Source organism: Ahaetulla prasina, chromosome 1, assembly GCF_028640845.1.
Source record: "Ahaetulla prasina isolate Xishuangbanna chromosome 1, ASM2864084v1, whole genome shotgun sequence".
Lineage (NCBI taxonomy): Eukaryota > Metazoa > Chordata > Lepidosauria > Squamata > Colubridae > Ahaetulla > Ahaetulla prasina.
Window position 1 is genome coordinate 97,046,268 of NC_080539.1, and position 14,020 is coordinate 97,060,287.

General features: G+C 39.5%; 1 protein-coding gene across 4 annotated transcripts in view; it reads right to left on the reverse strand.

Annotated features, from left to right (window-relative positions):
- PLEKHG1 (pleckstrin homology and RhoGEF domain containing G1) overlaps window positions 1–5,425 on the reverse strand; it is a 132,495-nt gene extending 127,070 nt beyond the window's left edge. For 2 of the 4 annotated variants that reach the window (XM_058169557.1, XM_058169548.1), the window contains exon 1: window positions 4,885–5,425. In XM_058169557.1, coding sequence (XP_058025540.1) covers window positions 4,885–4,981 — 97 coding nt within the window. In that variant the 5' untranslated portion in view covers window positions 4,982–5,425. The remainder of the gene's footprint in view (window positions 1–4,884) is intronic. The other 2 variants (XM_058169575.1, XM_058169565.1) reach the window with 2 other exon arrangements.
- Window positions 5,426–14,020: the final 8,595 nt, after the last annotated feature.

A 14,020-nucleotide genomic window follows, 5' to 3' on the forward strand; every position in this document is an offset into this window, starting at 1 on the left:
AATGCTTTAATTATTTGTAGTAAGAACTGAAAAAGATCTCAAGGCTTTTCTGTGAATTTCTCCTTGAGAAAAGGGTGTCACTATTTTAACTTCTGTATATAGTAAATACTGCAAGGGATGGTTTAGTCTGCAGCTTTCACACATGCACTTTCCCTCTGCAATATCCTATATCAGGGGTCTCCGACCTTGACAACTTTAAGACTTGTGGACTTCAACTCTCAGCTTTGCTGGCTGAATACATTTGAGCCTAAATTTGCAACAGATTCTACTCAAGTAAGAACATATGAGCTGGTTTGCTCCTGAAGAGAAGGCCTTGCTAAGCATATGGGGAAAATGGTCCTCCACATTCTCCTGGACAGGTGACCAATCCCCTTCCCATTGCTGATATCTGAAGACAAAGACAGATGAAATAGATGAAAAGTTAGCCTGTTCCCTACACAGATAAGTCAAAGCTACAAGGAAGCAGATCATCAAGTTTTTCTAAAAATATGGTCCAAGTTTGTTGCAGTCACAAGAAGGAGCCACTTATATCGTAGGGATTTGCTACTTATTTTTTATTTGCCGTCTAAATCCCAGTGACTTTAGGAGGTTAAATCTGACAAAGTCTGGAATGGAACATTCCAGAGAACTCCAGGATGTGCTGTACCCACTTCCGAACATGATTTTCCAAGATTGGTATCCTTCTACTATTTCCAGATCAGATAATTGATTTCCATAAATGACTGAGCTGCTTCTAGAATAACATGGTCTAGAAAAGGCATGGCATGGCCCAGTCAGGAAACAGAACATTCCAGAGTTCTCCTGAAAGTACCATTGTTGAAACAGTGAGTTCTACATATCCTACTCTGTAGAGTTGCACTAGCCTTTCTTGCACCTATTCTGGTGTCATCTATTTATACTTAGAATATGGACTGCAGAGTTTTTATGTGGCAGTTGCCTGAGAGTTTGTGAAGAGAAGTGAAAGGGCAGTTAAATTTGGAAGGCGCAACCAAATTGAAAACTTCATTCAGATTCCATTTCATATTTTAGAAGATTAAGTTCAGTCACTCAGCTAAGCTGAGCATGAGCCATCAAACAAAGCATTGGCAAGAGAAGAGATGTTCAAATCCAAACTTTCCTTTTGTGGTCTAGCCAGTTCATTTGATAACCAGAAATGTTCCACTGCCACACAGGTACATAACATATCCAAAGTACAAAAGGAAAATGAACAAGGGATTAATGGGAAGCATTTGGTTCCTAGCTAACTTATTACATGCTTAAATTAGAATCCATGCTTATTAGTCTCATTTACAGTGCAATCCTATATATCTGCTCACAAGCAAATAACATTGCTTATACTCAGATAAATGGGTTCAGAGCTGTACCCTTAGAGTTCGAATCATGGTGGAAACTATTTACATCACTCCAGTATCACCACAAGCAAACAGTCATTATCTGTAGGGTTTTATTTCCAATCAAATTCTCCACAAATATATGTGGACTGTGTGCTTGAAATATCAATATTTCTGTCATTATTTTAAGTGCCTACATACTGTCAATATTTGGTTTGACTCTCAAAATAATCACTGGAGATGATTTTTACAGTTTTGGTCCACTAGATGGCCAGTGGAAAACTGTCAACTTCACAAATTCATTGGAAAGTAGCCCAATCAGTAATTAATAATATGGCTTTGAACATACAATGAATGAAGGTAATCATAAGTACAAATGAGTCATGCCTCTGGCATCATATCCAAAGGAAAATATCTTTTCTGCCATGTCACCTAATATTTTTTTTAAAAAATGGACTCAAAAGATCAGGATATCAGTGAGTAATCAGAAAAATACTAAGAAGTCTTCCTAAGAAACTATTTAGCAGAAAAATAAAAAATAAAACTATAGGTACTAATCTGGTTCAGGCATCACAGAAAAGAAGAAGTTGGCCTTAGCAGGTTCCATATTTGTATCCCATCACTGAAACTTATTCTTGTATACTCCAATTCTCTTTTAGGAGGTGCAAAATTCATCAGTTTTGGAACAAAAGATTCTACTATCTCTTCATATTCAGTGTATAAAATTACCTGAATCCCTTTTTTAGTTTGAGCCTTGGAAAAAATAGACCGCCATTTATAACATCTAAACTTTTAAAATGTTAGTATAGTAATAATCACAGCTCTTAAACTGCAAGTGGAACTAAAAGAAACAGCAATTTGCTTAAGATTGTTCAATGAATTCGTCGGTGAATTTATTCTTCTCAAATGTTAAGTTGCATTTGTTAAGCACAGTAACTGTTCTGCCCACAGTCCTATTTCACATGTTCTATTATGCATGCCACGTTCCCACAACTATTTCCTATAAGAGTGCACCCATCTCTCATTGTCCATGTCTCAGGTAATGTCTTAACCTATTCTTGGCCATATATATGCAAAAATAAGAGGATTCTATACATCATTTTTTTGTGATAGGAAACACAACCTTAAGCTATCCATATTGACACTGATAACAAGAACTGTGATCCAGAAAACCAAACCAAATTTTGCTTTAACAAAGTTTACAGAATCCCTGCATTGCAATCCTAATTTGACTTGCAAATTTCTTTCAGTCCTATCATCATTATTGTTGTGTTTTACCTGCTCATTTTTCCCTGTAAGAATGGAGGGTGACAGATAAAAAGCATCAAGAACCACTCCTGCACATAAACCCACAAGTATTTGGGTAAACCCATTTCACTCGCACCTTATTTTTTGCACCTGAAAGGGAAGATTATCCTAACTGACCCTTTCAACACTACTTTCAGCTTAACAGCTTTAAGAATTATCATTTTTCAAAGATTCTTACTCTCCAAGTGCTATGGTGATTTTTTTTAATGAAATCTTTGCAGTTTGATACTTTTATCTTTTCTGATAGAATTCCACGTCATTTACCGTCCATACATAATATCTGAAATGACAAGATTTCTTAGAAAATATAGCATCGGCATGTTCTAGCTTCACTACTGTGTTTCCAAAAAATTCAATGTTTGTTAGATCCCATTTCTGAAGATAAGTCAGCAAACATTAAAGCTATTTTACACAACTTTTTTTTTACACAATACACAACAGAGCTTCTTTCATTAAACAGGAAACTAAACATGAAATAGCTATTAAAAAGGTAAGCTGAAAAAATTGAGATATATTGCACTTTCAACTTCTGAAATGAATGAAGCAACCAAGTTGTGGCTGGAATTTTAGAACTGTAAGTTTTAAAAAGACAGACTGACTTCAAGAAGCAGTAGGGATGAATATTCATAAAATATTACTAAATGGAATTTGAAAGTAACTTGCGTTATCAAAGGAAAAAGAACTTGAGAAACACTCAGCTGGCTGGCCCATTATTTTAACCAAGGAATAGAGATAAGGTTTGTTTACAGCAGAAGAACATTACAAAAATGTAGTCTGACTCTAGACAAATCAACAGGTGGTGATTTTCCAAAGCTTGGACTACCCAGGGGAGTTTATTCAAACCACCTTTTAAAAGAATTCCCCCCCCCCTTAAAAGCTGCAAGGTTTTTCTTGAAACAAGTTCAAGGGAAGCAGGCTGAACACAAATCAAAGAAGCTGCTTAAACACAACCGGGAAGAATAGTTACTTTTTTTTAAAAAAACCAGCTGGTAGTATTTAAACGGTGCCTGTCTCCTTCCCCGGAATTCAGCAGCCTTATAGTCTAGCATAGGCAACAATTTCCCCATATCTTTCATGTACAAAAAGAAAATCAAAGGAACACAGATGGTTATTCCAAGAAGAAACATAATACCTAATTTTCAAGAGGGCTATATAAAACTTCGGTGCACCCCTGTTCTCAGAACTATTGTCCTTCACACACACATCCACAGTACCATATGAACAAGACATGCATACCCTACCAGCAGCCACACATTGCCAATACACACCTGTCACACCGAGCTACTCAAGCCACCTGCTGGCAACCCCTGGCTTCTCCCAGGATATTCCTGGGAAGCAGAACCAGCAAAATCTTTTCCCCAGAACTGTGTGTGTGTACACAAGCCACCTGAAAGGCCGGGGAGGCGGAGAGAAAGACAAATGTAAACAAAATCTATTTCATCCTTATTTCCAGGAGAGAACGGCACAAAATCCCACGGTGGAGAGCCAGCTGCTTTGTTAGCCTTTTAAACACGCCCAGCGTTAAAAGGGCTTTGAAAGCGCGGCACGAAACCGGCTGCCCTAAGCCGCTCCAGGTAACAAAAGACGCGAGGCGAACTCCGGGCGCGCACTTTTCAGAACTCAAGCGAGCTTTTGACCTGGGTGTGTGCAATTACAACCCTTACCGGTTTCAGCCCTTAGTGTGAACAAGAAGGGACTTAAAGGAATCCGCGATGCTGTAGAAAAGAACAATAAACCCAGGGAGGCCGGGGAGCTGGGAAAGCCTCCCCCAGAGAACTCAGAAACACGCAGGTGTCGTCACCGCCGCCTCTCCCCACCACATTTCTGCCGGTCCCCTCTGGCTTTGTCTGGCCTCTCTCCCCGGTTGCAGCTACTTCGAAACTCTTAGTAAGTCAATCAACGGTCGGCCCCCGCTAGCTGGGAAGCGCTTTTCCCCGGGCAAAGCAGCTGCAGGAACAATGCGGACCTCCCCCCCCACACACCCCATTCCACACATGCGCCCCCTCTCAAGAAGCTATGGGGCGATTGCCGCCGCTGCTCAGGAGGCGCCAACTCTCGAGTAGCGCATCTCAAAGAAGGGTCAGGTGGAGCCGGATCAGCACCCTCCTCCGCGTCCCAGGGAAGAGGAGGGGGTGGTGGTGGGAAAGAGGAAGGGGGGGGGATACACACACACACACAAAAGAAACAAAAGCAGATTCGCCCCATTCTCGACCACCCCCAACCACCAGGCAACGCGGTTACTTACGCGGTGGGGCGGGCGGACGCCGGCAGCGCAGACGGTCCCGAGCTGAGCTGCTTTGGCAAGTGATCCCAAGTGCACCCAAAAGGTCCCGCTCCTTCATTCATTGAGAAGAGCTGAGCGGTGTCGGGAGCACCGAGCGGCCAGCCCGCAGCCAGACGCCCCTCAAAGCGTCAGTTGCGCCCGAGCGTTTTGCGGGCGCCCCCACTCCTTCTCCCAGCGCCGTCCTCCTCCCTCTCCCCCCTCTCCCCGATGCTAGTGCGGCCGCTTGGAAGACTCCCCCTCTCCCGACTCTGGCAGCGGCTCTCCTGCCTTTGCCGGCTTGGCCCCTCCTCGGGGAGGGCCCGCTTCGCCTCCGGCTGCAGCTGGGAACCTCGCGCCTGGCAAAAGGAGAGGCTAATGAAGCGCTGGGACTCGCCTGGGGAGCGTAGCCCAAAGCTGGGCGGGCGGGGGGAGGCCGGGCTGGTCGCCGCTTCAAGGGAAACGATTCGAGGCACGCGCAGCAACAACCCGGCTACCGCTCGTCCGCGCTTAGTTCAGGTTTGGCTTGGTCGGGTTGGCCGAACTCCCCCTTTTTCCTCTTCTGGGAAACTCCTCCCAGGCTAATTTGCGGCGGATCGGAGGTTTCCGTGAAAACGCGCCCTCTGTATTAACCCCGCGCGCCGGGCTCTTGTGCTGGGCGGTGGTTGTTGTTTTTTTTAATTGGTTTTTTTAAAAAAACTTCCTCCACTTTTTCTGACTTGGTGAGGTAGAAATTATTCAACAGGTTTAGCCGGGGACTTTCCGCTGCATGAGCGGCTGGAGGCACGATTTATTAGGTATCCCTACCGATGCAGGCATCCGTCTGTCGATGGCGGGCCCGAGCTGACCTTTGAGCAGCCTGGCCCACAGAAAAGAGATGAAAAGGAGATGAAAATAAGGTTTGGTCTTAAGGAACATGAATGCATTGATGAATGCAGAAAACATGGCAGTTCCTTCATACATGTATTATTTTCCTCTTTCTGTTGCTTTAAGCCTTAGTTCAAGGGCAGTTTTTGTGGAGCCTCAGTTTTGCACACCTGTTTTCCCAAAAGCCCTCCTACCTTATGCAGGTAGGAAGGTGGAGAGGAGGAAGACACCTTACAACTTTGTTACTATATGAACACAGCTGTGCTAAGCTTTGCACTGCAATTCTCCCCTTTGTCTGTGTGGCCCTTTGCAGGATTTTATGAAGCCCTGGGTTACTTTTAGTTTGCAAGGGCTTACATTTAAAACCTTTTAACTTTTAAAAGTTAAACTTTTGCTTCCCATTGAAAACAAAACAAAACACCTGCAGCTCAGGGTTGAACTCTGGGATCCTTGGTGCTCTTTGAGCTTTTGTTTCAAATTTGTTTCTGCATATCAAAGTGACAGCAAGTCCAGGATAATATCCTTTTATATCCTCAGGTAAACATACATTCCACATATGTATGTTAAAGGGAAAGTAGGAAGGAAGTGATAATACATGATTTGTAAGTGTGCTGACATTCTCCTGTTGTACCTGGTTGCCTCTTGGAAAGAAATAGTAGCAATTTTAATAGAAATTAAATTCAAGTATCTTTGTTCTTAACGCTGTAGTAAAAATGAATGTAAAATTGAGTCCAGTCTCACGATGACTCAGCTTAAAACCACAACTACCAAGATTGATTCCCAGACTGTATCTAGATATTGATACTTACATGGTTCTTACTCATCACTTCTTGAACTTATCCAGAAATATAAAAAGTGGTACTGTGGTCACATGAATACTATCCAGGAATATAAAAGAGAATTTAGGAATCCTAAAACAAGTCCATGCTTACTAATCAGATTTACTTGTACTTATTAATCATTCCAGTTCCAAGAAATCATCTTGCTGTCCTCCTATGCAGCTATCAACCAAATTTCCATATACTTTTTTTCCTTCAGTCATTGACTCTTCACTCATCATGATAGCTGATTGTCAGATTTAGCATATCCCTAAGTGGTTAAGGATCAGTATCTTAATCACAATTTATAACAGAGTTTCCCTAATTTACTCACTTTAAGCTTGGTTCTTAACATTATCCACAACCGCATATGTTAATCTAATATTTGCTATAGACACAAAGTTAAGAGAATAGAATGGTTCCAATGTTATTCTTTTTCTCTTTTCCGCCATTTCATTACTGCAGGGAAGTGAAGTCAGAAATATGGATTAACTATATATGGATATGGATTAACCCATAAAACTAACATCAGTCCATCAATGAACAATTAAAAACCTGTGAGCTACTTGCCAATCTATATAAACCTAACATGGTAGCTCTTTGGGCTTTGCACCTCATAACCATCAAAGCTTGGTTGAAATATATGTGGTAGTAATGTGTACTGCATAGCTGTCATATTCTTGCCTCTCTTTATGCCTCAGTTAGTTTTTGAATCCTGGCAACAGCCTGGACTAGTCCCTGCAGTTTTCTACACAAGTACCAGTAATTAGAAAAAGAAGTATGCAAAAGTAGACTGGCACTTTGTAATTCCTCTCTGGACAAGGAAAGGACTTGAAATTGCTCACAAGTGCTCCGGAAAGTTGTTCCTTGCAAGGGACACCACAAGGCAACAGTTTCCAGCATGTTGAGAGCTCTGGAAAATGAGGGGAGAAGCATCTTTTCCCTCAAATCATACTCAGCATCTTTTTTAAAAGACACTCTTCATTCTGCTGTAGTCATCAGCTCCACCTTTAGTGGAGCAGTTTTCACCATTTCTTCCTCCCAAGTTGAATTATCTCTTTTATCAGGTGGATTAATTGGCATGTTTCAGCTACACTTATTTTCTCCATTAGATTGCTTGTTAAGAAAGTTTTAAGAGCCACACCTCTGCTTCATCGTACTCTAATGAAATCGGATCTACTAACTGGTAGAAACAGTACAGCTTTGAGGGCAAACAGTTCCACCAGTTTAACAATCTTGAAAGAGTAAAGTCCATCACAACTAGAATTAAGTTAGAGAGTTATGAGACACCGATGTAAGATAAGTAGTTTAATCAGCAGCACCTCCCTGTAGTGCTGAGGATTCATTCATTCTCATTTAAATCATGTGCCTTACTACACTGAGCAGGAATGGTGTAAAATAGCAGAGTGCAAATCAGCCTGTTGACAAATTCAAGAAGGGGAAACTGCTGAAGAACTGCTTCCCAGCCACTCTTGCTATTGGCCATGCTGGCTGGGCCAAGTCAGAATTGGAGCTAGAGATATAGTAAATTCTCCAACATTTATTATAGTATATATTAAATGAGAGAGCCTGTTGGTTTCTACCACATCAGACTAGAAATCCAGAAGCTGTAAGTTCTAGTCCCACTTTGGGCACAAAACCAGCTGGATGACTTTGGGCAGTCACTCTCCCTAAGTCCTAGAAAGGAAGCAATGCCAAAGCTCTTCGGAAAAACTTTGCCAAGAAAATTTCAGAGATTTGTCCAGGCAGCCTCTGAGAATCAAACATTATCAAACCGAAGGGGAGGGAGGGAAGGATGTTAAATACCATTTAACAGAGCCCTGTGACACAAGTTCCATGGTGAACTATAGGAACTGTCTTGCTCTACAGTAGTGACTATGGTGGCTGAAGGCAATGGGAATTGTAGTCCAAATTTTTAGGGATCCTAAGCTGGAGAAGGCTTAGTGTCCCCAATGCTCTTAGGGTCTAGAAATGGCTAACCAAGTAGACAATAATGCATTGGCTGGAAAGAAGCACTTAAACAGTCTGAATAGGCTCAGCACTCTGAGCCTTCTGTAAACAGTACACCTCTTAAACTGCTCTAACATGTTAACATGAAGCCAGTTTTAAGAAAAACCTCCCTTTGGCAGTGGCTTACAAAGGATGCAGTCCAGATTTCAGGCTATTACAAACCTCCAACCCACATTTCCCCTGCTGCTGTGCCATGCCAACTTCCTATTCAAATTGGCAAACTGCTTTCCTTTTTAAGGGCAATTCTTACACTTGCATACAACCTATGACATTAAATAAAATTAAAACATCCAAATGCGCACATACGCAGGTACAAAAACCAAACTTTAAAACATAAAATATTTTCTTGCATTTTTCCTGATTTGGTTCTTTAAGGCCCTCTGCAATTCTTATTGGGCATAGTATAATAGTGATAATATTTGCCTAACATACAAACTGCAAGAAAAAGCCTATTGAGTTTTCCAATAGGCTTTTTTAAAAAAAGAAAACCAATCACTTCAGGTACAAGATCTTCACCCCATTTGCCAAATAGCCAACTGCACAAAAATGAAATGAGGAATTGGTGAACATCTTTTTTTTAAAGCAGAGCAGAAAAGTATAGAGCTCAAGTAAAGAAAAATAACAGAAGAAAATTCTGCCAGCTTTCATTGGAATATGACATTTACATACTTTTTAGAACTACTGTGCTGTTGCAACTCATTCTTAGCAGTTGCTATAGCAGAAATTAGAGAATTACAAGATAGTAACCATTGATCCAAGTGGCTATTGCAAAATTTAGGAGCTACCTAGAAGAAACTAAAGCACAACAGGAAAACTGGACCACAACATTTGAACTAACACAAGCTGAAAGACACTACTGTAAACTTGGAGCAGTTGGTGTATAAACCTTTATGACAATTGGGTTTTTTTAATAGTTTGCATTGTACTGCAAAGTACTAATTTAATTAACTAAATTAAATTGCTAATACAATGTAATTAATATAATTCAACTCTGTTGAACACCTAATTCCCACAGTACTGTCTTATGTCTTACTATATTATCCTTTTCATCTTTCCTTTTATTTTTTACTATTGATATATTACTTTATATGTATATAAAGTATACTATATATATACTTTATACTTTTATATATAAAGTATACTTTCTACTATTGACCTCAACCCATTCCTAAGAGGACCATAAGGGGCGTGCATAAGTGCACAAACGTGCCTACCGTTCCTGTCCTATTGTTTTTCTTTTCTTCTTTCTATATATATGCTTATACCTCCTTATATTTACCCATATATGTTTATATACTATATAATCTTTTGTATGATTCCTACATATATTGTTGTGACAAAATAAATAAAATAAAATAAAATAAAAATGTACACTGAGAGTTTATGCACCAGAGACAAATTTCTTGTATGTCCAATCACACTTGGCCAATAAACATGTTGTTTTTGTTTAGCACTATACTGGGAAAAACCATTTTTGGCACTATTGGCCTTATTATCTAAAGAATAGGAAACAGCTGCAAGCCTTCTTGTCAATAGTTGGGATTTTAAAAAGTAATAATAATAGCTGGTAATTAAACATCTTCATAGTTTTATAAGGAAATCCTCCTGCTTCTAAACTGGGGAAACTAATTTGCCATCTTAACTTAACAAAGTTGACTTTGTATATAATATACAAATGGATGACGACTATTGCTTAACATAGTGTAAGCCGCCCTGAGTCTTCGGAGAAGGGCAGGATATAAATGCAAAATTAAAAAAACAAAAACAAAAAAAACCTGCACTGATACTTCAGAAGTGTTTTACTGTAATACCAGTTAGCCTAGCCACTAAGATCAATAAGAAAGGCATTTGGAGCCGTAGTATACAGGTTATCTAATCCCTTTTCTTGTACATCTGTTTAGAGACATGCTGCATAATTACTTTTAAAAATTAATATTACTATGTATACTTGTATATAAGCCCATCTGCAGATAAGCAGATGGTTCATTTTTAAAAAATAAAAATATCGAGAAATGTGCCACCCATGAATAAGCTGACCTATGCAAGTACAACAAAAAGGTATTACCATATGTGTTAATGGATAAGACCATTCATGAATTTGCAGAGCTCAATTTTGGGGGTGAATTTGGCACCTAAAATTCTCAGCTTATTTGTGAGGATATACAATATAATATAAGGTGGTTCAGTGGCTAAGAAGTTGAGCTTGTCGATCGAAAGGTTTTTTTTGTTTTGTTTACATTTATACCCCGCCCTTCTCCGAAGACTCAGGGCGGCTTACAATGTATAAGGCAATAGTCTCATTCTATTTGTATATTTTTTTTACAAAGTCAACTTATTGCCCCCCCAACAATCTGGGTCCTCATTTTACCTACCTTATAAAGGGTGGAAGGCTGAGTCAACCTTGGGCCGGGCTCGAACCTGCAGTAATTGCAGGCTCTGTGTTCTAATAACAGGCTTCTCTATTGCCTGAGCTATCCCGGCCCCTATCCCGGTTGGCAGTTCAGCGGTTCGAATCCCTAGTGCTGCGTAATGGGGTGAGCTCCCGTTACTTTTCCCAGCTTCTCCCAACAAAGCAGTTCGAAAGCACATAAAAAAAGCAAGTAGAAAAATAGGGACCACCTTTGGTGGGAAGGTAACAGCGTTCCGTGCACCTTTGGTGTTTAGTCATGCCGGCCATGGAGACATCTTCGGACAGCGCTGGCTCTTTGGTTTTGAAATGGAGATGAGCACCACCCCCTAGAGTCAGGAATGACTAGCACATATGTGCAAGGGGAACCTTTACAATATATTAAAAATAGCACGAGCCAGGTAAAAAATTACCTAGTCCTTTAGTTGCTGAAATCATTGTTCTTGCATAAAAGCAGATGAAGTTAAATATTATACCTGAAAGGATTTTTTTAAAAAAATATGAAGACTCTTCCAAGCACTCATAAAAGACCTTTTTTCATAGGTAACTGATTGCTCTCATAATAGTTTTAAGCAATTATACCTAATAGCAGTTTCAGTGGTCATTCATGCAGAACACCTTAATATATAATCACAATCTTCACTAGGTTAACTCGTAAAGGAAAACCATCCAAATTTGTGCTTTTATAATAAAAATGTGCCTCCCAGCTATGAATCACTGCAGTAAAATTAACTTAATTGTTTTAAACTATCATATAATAGCCAGTAAAAAAGTAATAAGCGAAAACAATACATTGCCCAAATTTATTGTCTTCAGAGAAGCCCCAAGCAATTATGGCTCTTGAACCCCTATTTTCTTGTAAGTAATGAGGATCTATAAGATTGATTTTCCCAATTTAATACCTCCAATATGTGGACTGATTACCAAAGTGGCTGATAATTCTGAGAATTTTTCTTTCCATTTGTTCAGTTAAATATGTTTTGCCCTATTAGCAAATTAGATTGCTGGTTACTGTCTGGTTTTTTTCTCATTGAGTTGACAACAGTGCTGTCTAAAAGGAAGAAATGCTGAAAGTAACATTGCCTTGATGTGATACGAGTTTCTGCCTCTTTTCTATATGCATTGTGATGTTATACAACATACAAAACTGGCACAGCTCGAATTGCAATGATGATACTTTCATCCATTTGCATTGTTGATCCTTTGTGTTTGTGGGCTCTGCTATAAGCCAGCTCTTAAATAAGAGATATCTATAGACCTGGAGTTAATTGCCCTGCCTAGCAAGAAGTTAGTTACTTCTTTTAATTCTTTTGATTAAAACATTCAGGGGAAACATGTTAAATGGGGGGAAATTGCTATAGACCAGCTGTTTCTCTCTGCTACACCTAGAAAGATTGTGATATTCTTCTGGGATAATTCATTTACAGATTTTTGCCTTAAAAATGATTGAATGGGTTTATTCACTTTGTCATGTTGCTGAACATTGCAACTGCTCTGCTATGTCTCATTTGCAATGGTATAGCAATGGAAAGCAAGAATTGGAAAGATTGAATTACAATACTTAAAAAACACAGTATTCTGCTTTATCTCCTGAAGGAAAGAAACACCTCTTATTTATGCTCCATTAACTTTTGCCTTGACTACTGCAATCTTTTTCTTCCAGATCTATTGGGTTTGCTTCTTGACCTTTTCACCTTTATCTGGCACTAGGCTGTCAAAGCCATTTTCCTCTCTGCACAGCCTGATCATTTGAGAGTTCATTTGTAATTCCTACAATGATTCCTATTCGGCTCTTTGCCCTTATCTTCCAACCCCTTGCCTATTTCATTACTCCACTTTTGTATCCTGATACTGTACCATGGGCCTTCATTTCTTCAGCACCTCCAGATTTCTCAAAAAAATGCTTCTTTTTCTGAGAAATATGGATAACAAGAATTTCAGTATAAAAATCTTTATTTTTATACATGATTAATGTTATGACATATAAAGGAATTTACAACTCTATATTTTTCCCAGCTGCCATCCATCAGCAGTCATATCAAGTTATTACATGAATCAAATGATGTAAAAATGACACAGATTTTTCTGCAGAATCTATTAAGAAGATGTTGACTTGGTCCTGATGATGATATGCAGAGCATACTTAGAAACTGTGAATAGTTAGGGAGGCAAGCCATGCCTTCAAGGAATATAATGACTCACCTGGTTTTTCCAACTTGTTCTTCTTCACTTTCTGGTCCCAATATCATCTTTTTGCAGAATTGTATGAACATCAGCTGCAATCATTCTGAGATGATGGAAACATAAATGCAACCTGTACTAAAAGACCCATCAACATGACTTGGCTGTAATTCAAGACCATTCCAAGACCATTCCATCATGCTGAACAGTAGTTTTTTTAACATACAGGTAAGTTCTTCACAACCATTTGTTTAGTGATTGTTTGAAGTTACAACAGCCCTGAAAAAAGTGACTTATGACCATTTTTCACACGAGGGTTCCAGCATCCCCGTGGTCACATGATCAGAATTAAGATACTTAGCAACTGGCTCATATTTATGATGGTTTCAGTGTCCCAGGGTCATGTGATCACCTTTTGTGAACATCCTACAAAGTTCACAAAGTCCATAGAGAAGCCAGCTTCTCTTTAAATCGTGTTACTACTTAACAAGTGCAGTGATTCTCTTAATAACTCTGGCAAGAAAGGGTGTAAAATGGTCACCCCACTTCACTTAACAACTGTCTCATTTAGCAACAGAAATTTTGGACTCCGTCATGGTTGTAAATCAAGGACTACCTGTATTGAGAATAAATATCTTGATTTTTTCAAAACAAAATATGTTGCTTTTTTAAAAATCTTGGATCCAAACAGTTTGTGTCTTGTGCCGTGTTTCTGACAATCCTAGCTTGAAATTGAGGACAAGTGTATACTAATGTTTCCTTAGAATGTTCTGTCAGTATATACTGTATGTGCGGAAATGGATGCTAGAATTGGGAGATTGACTTTGGGAAAGCTCTG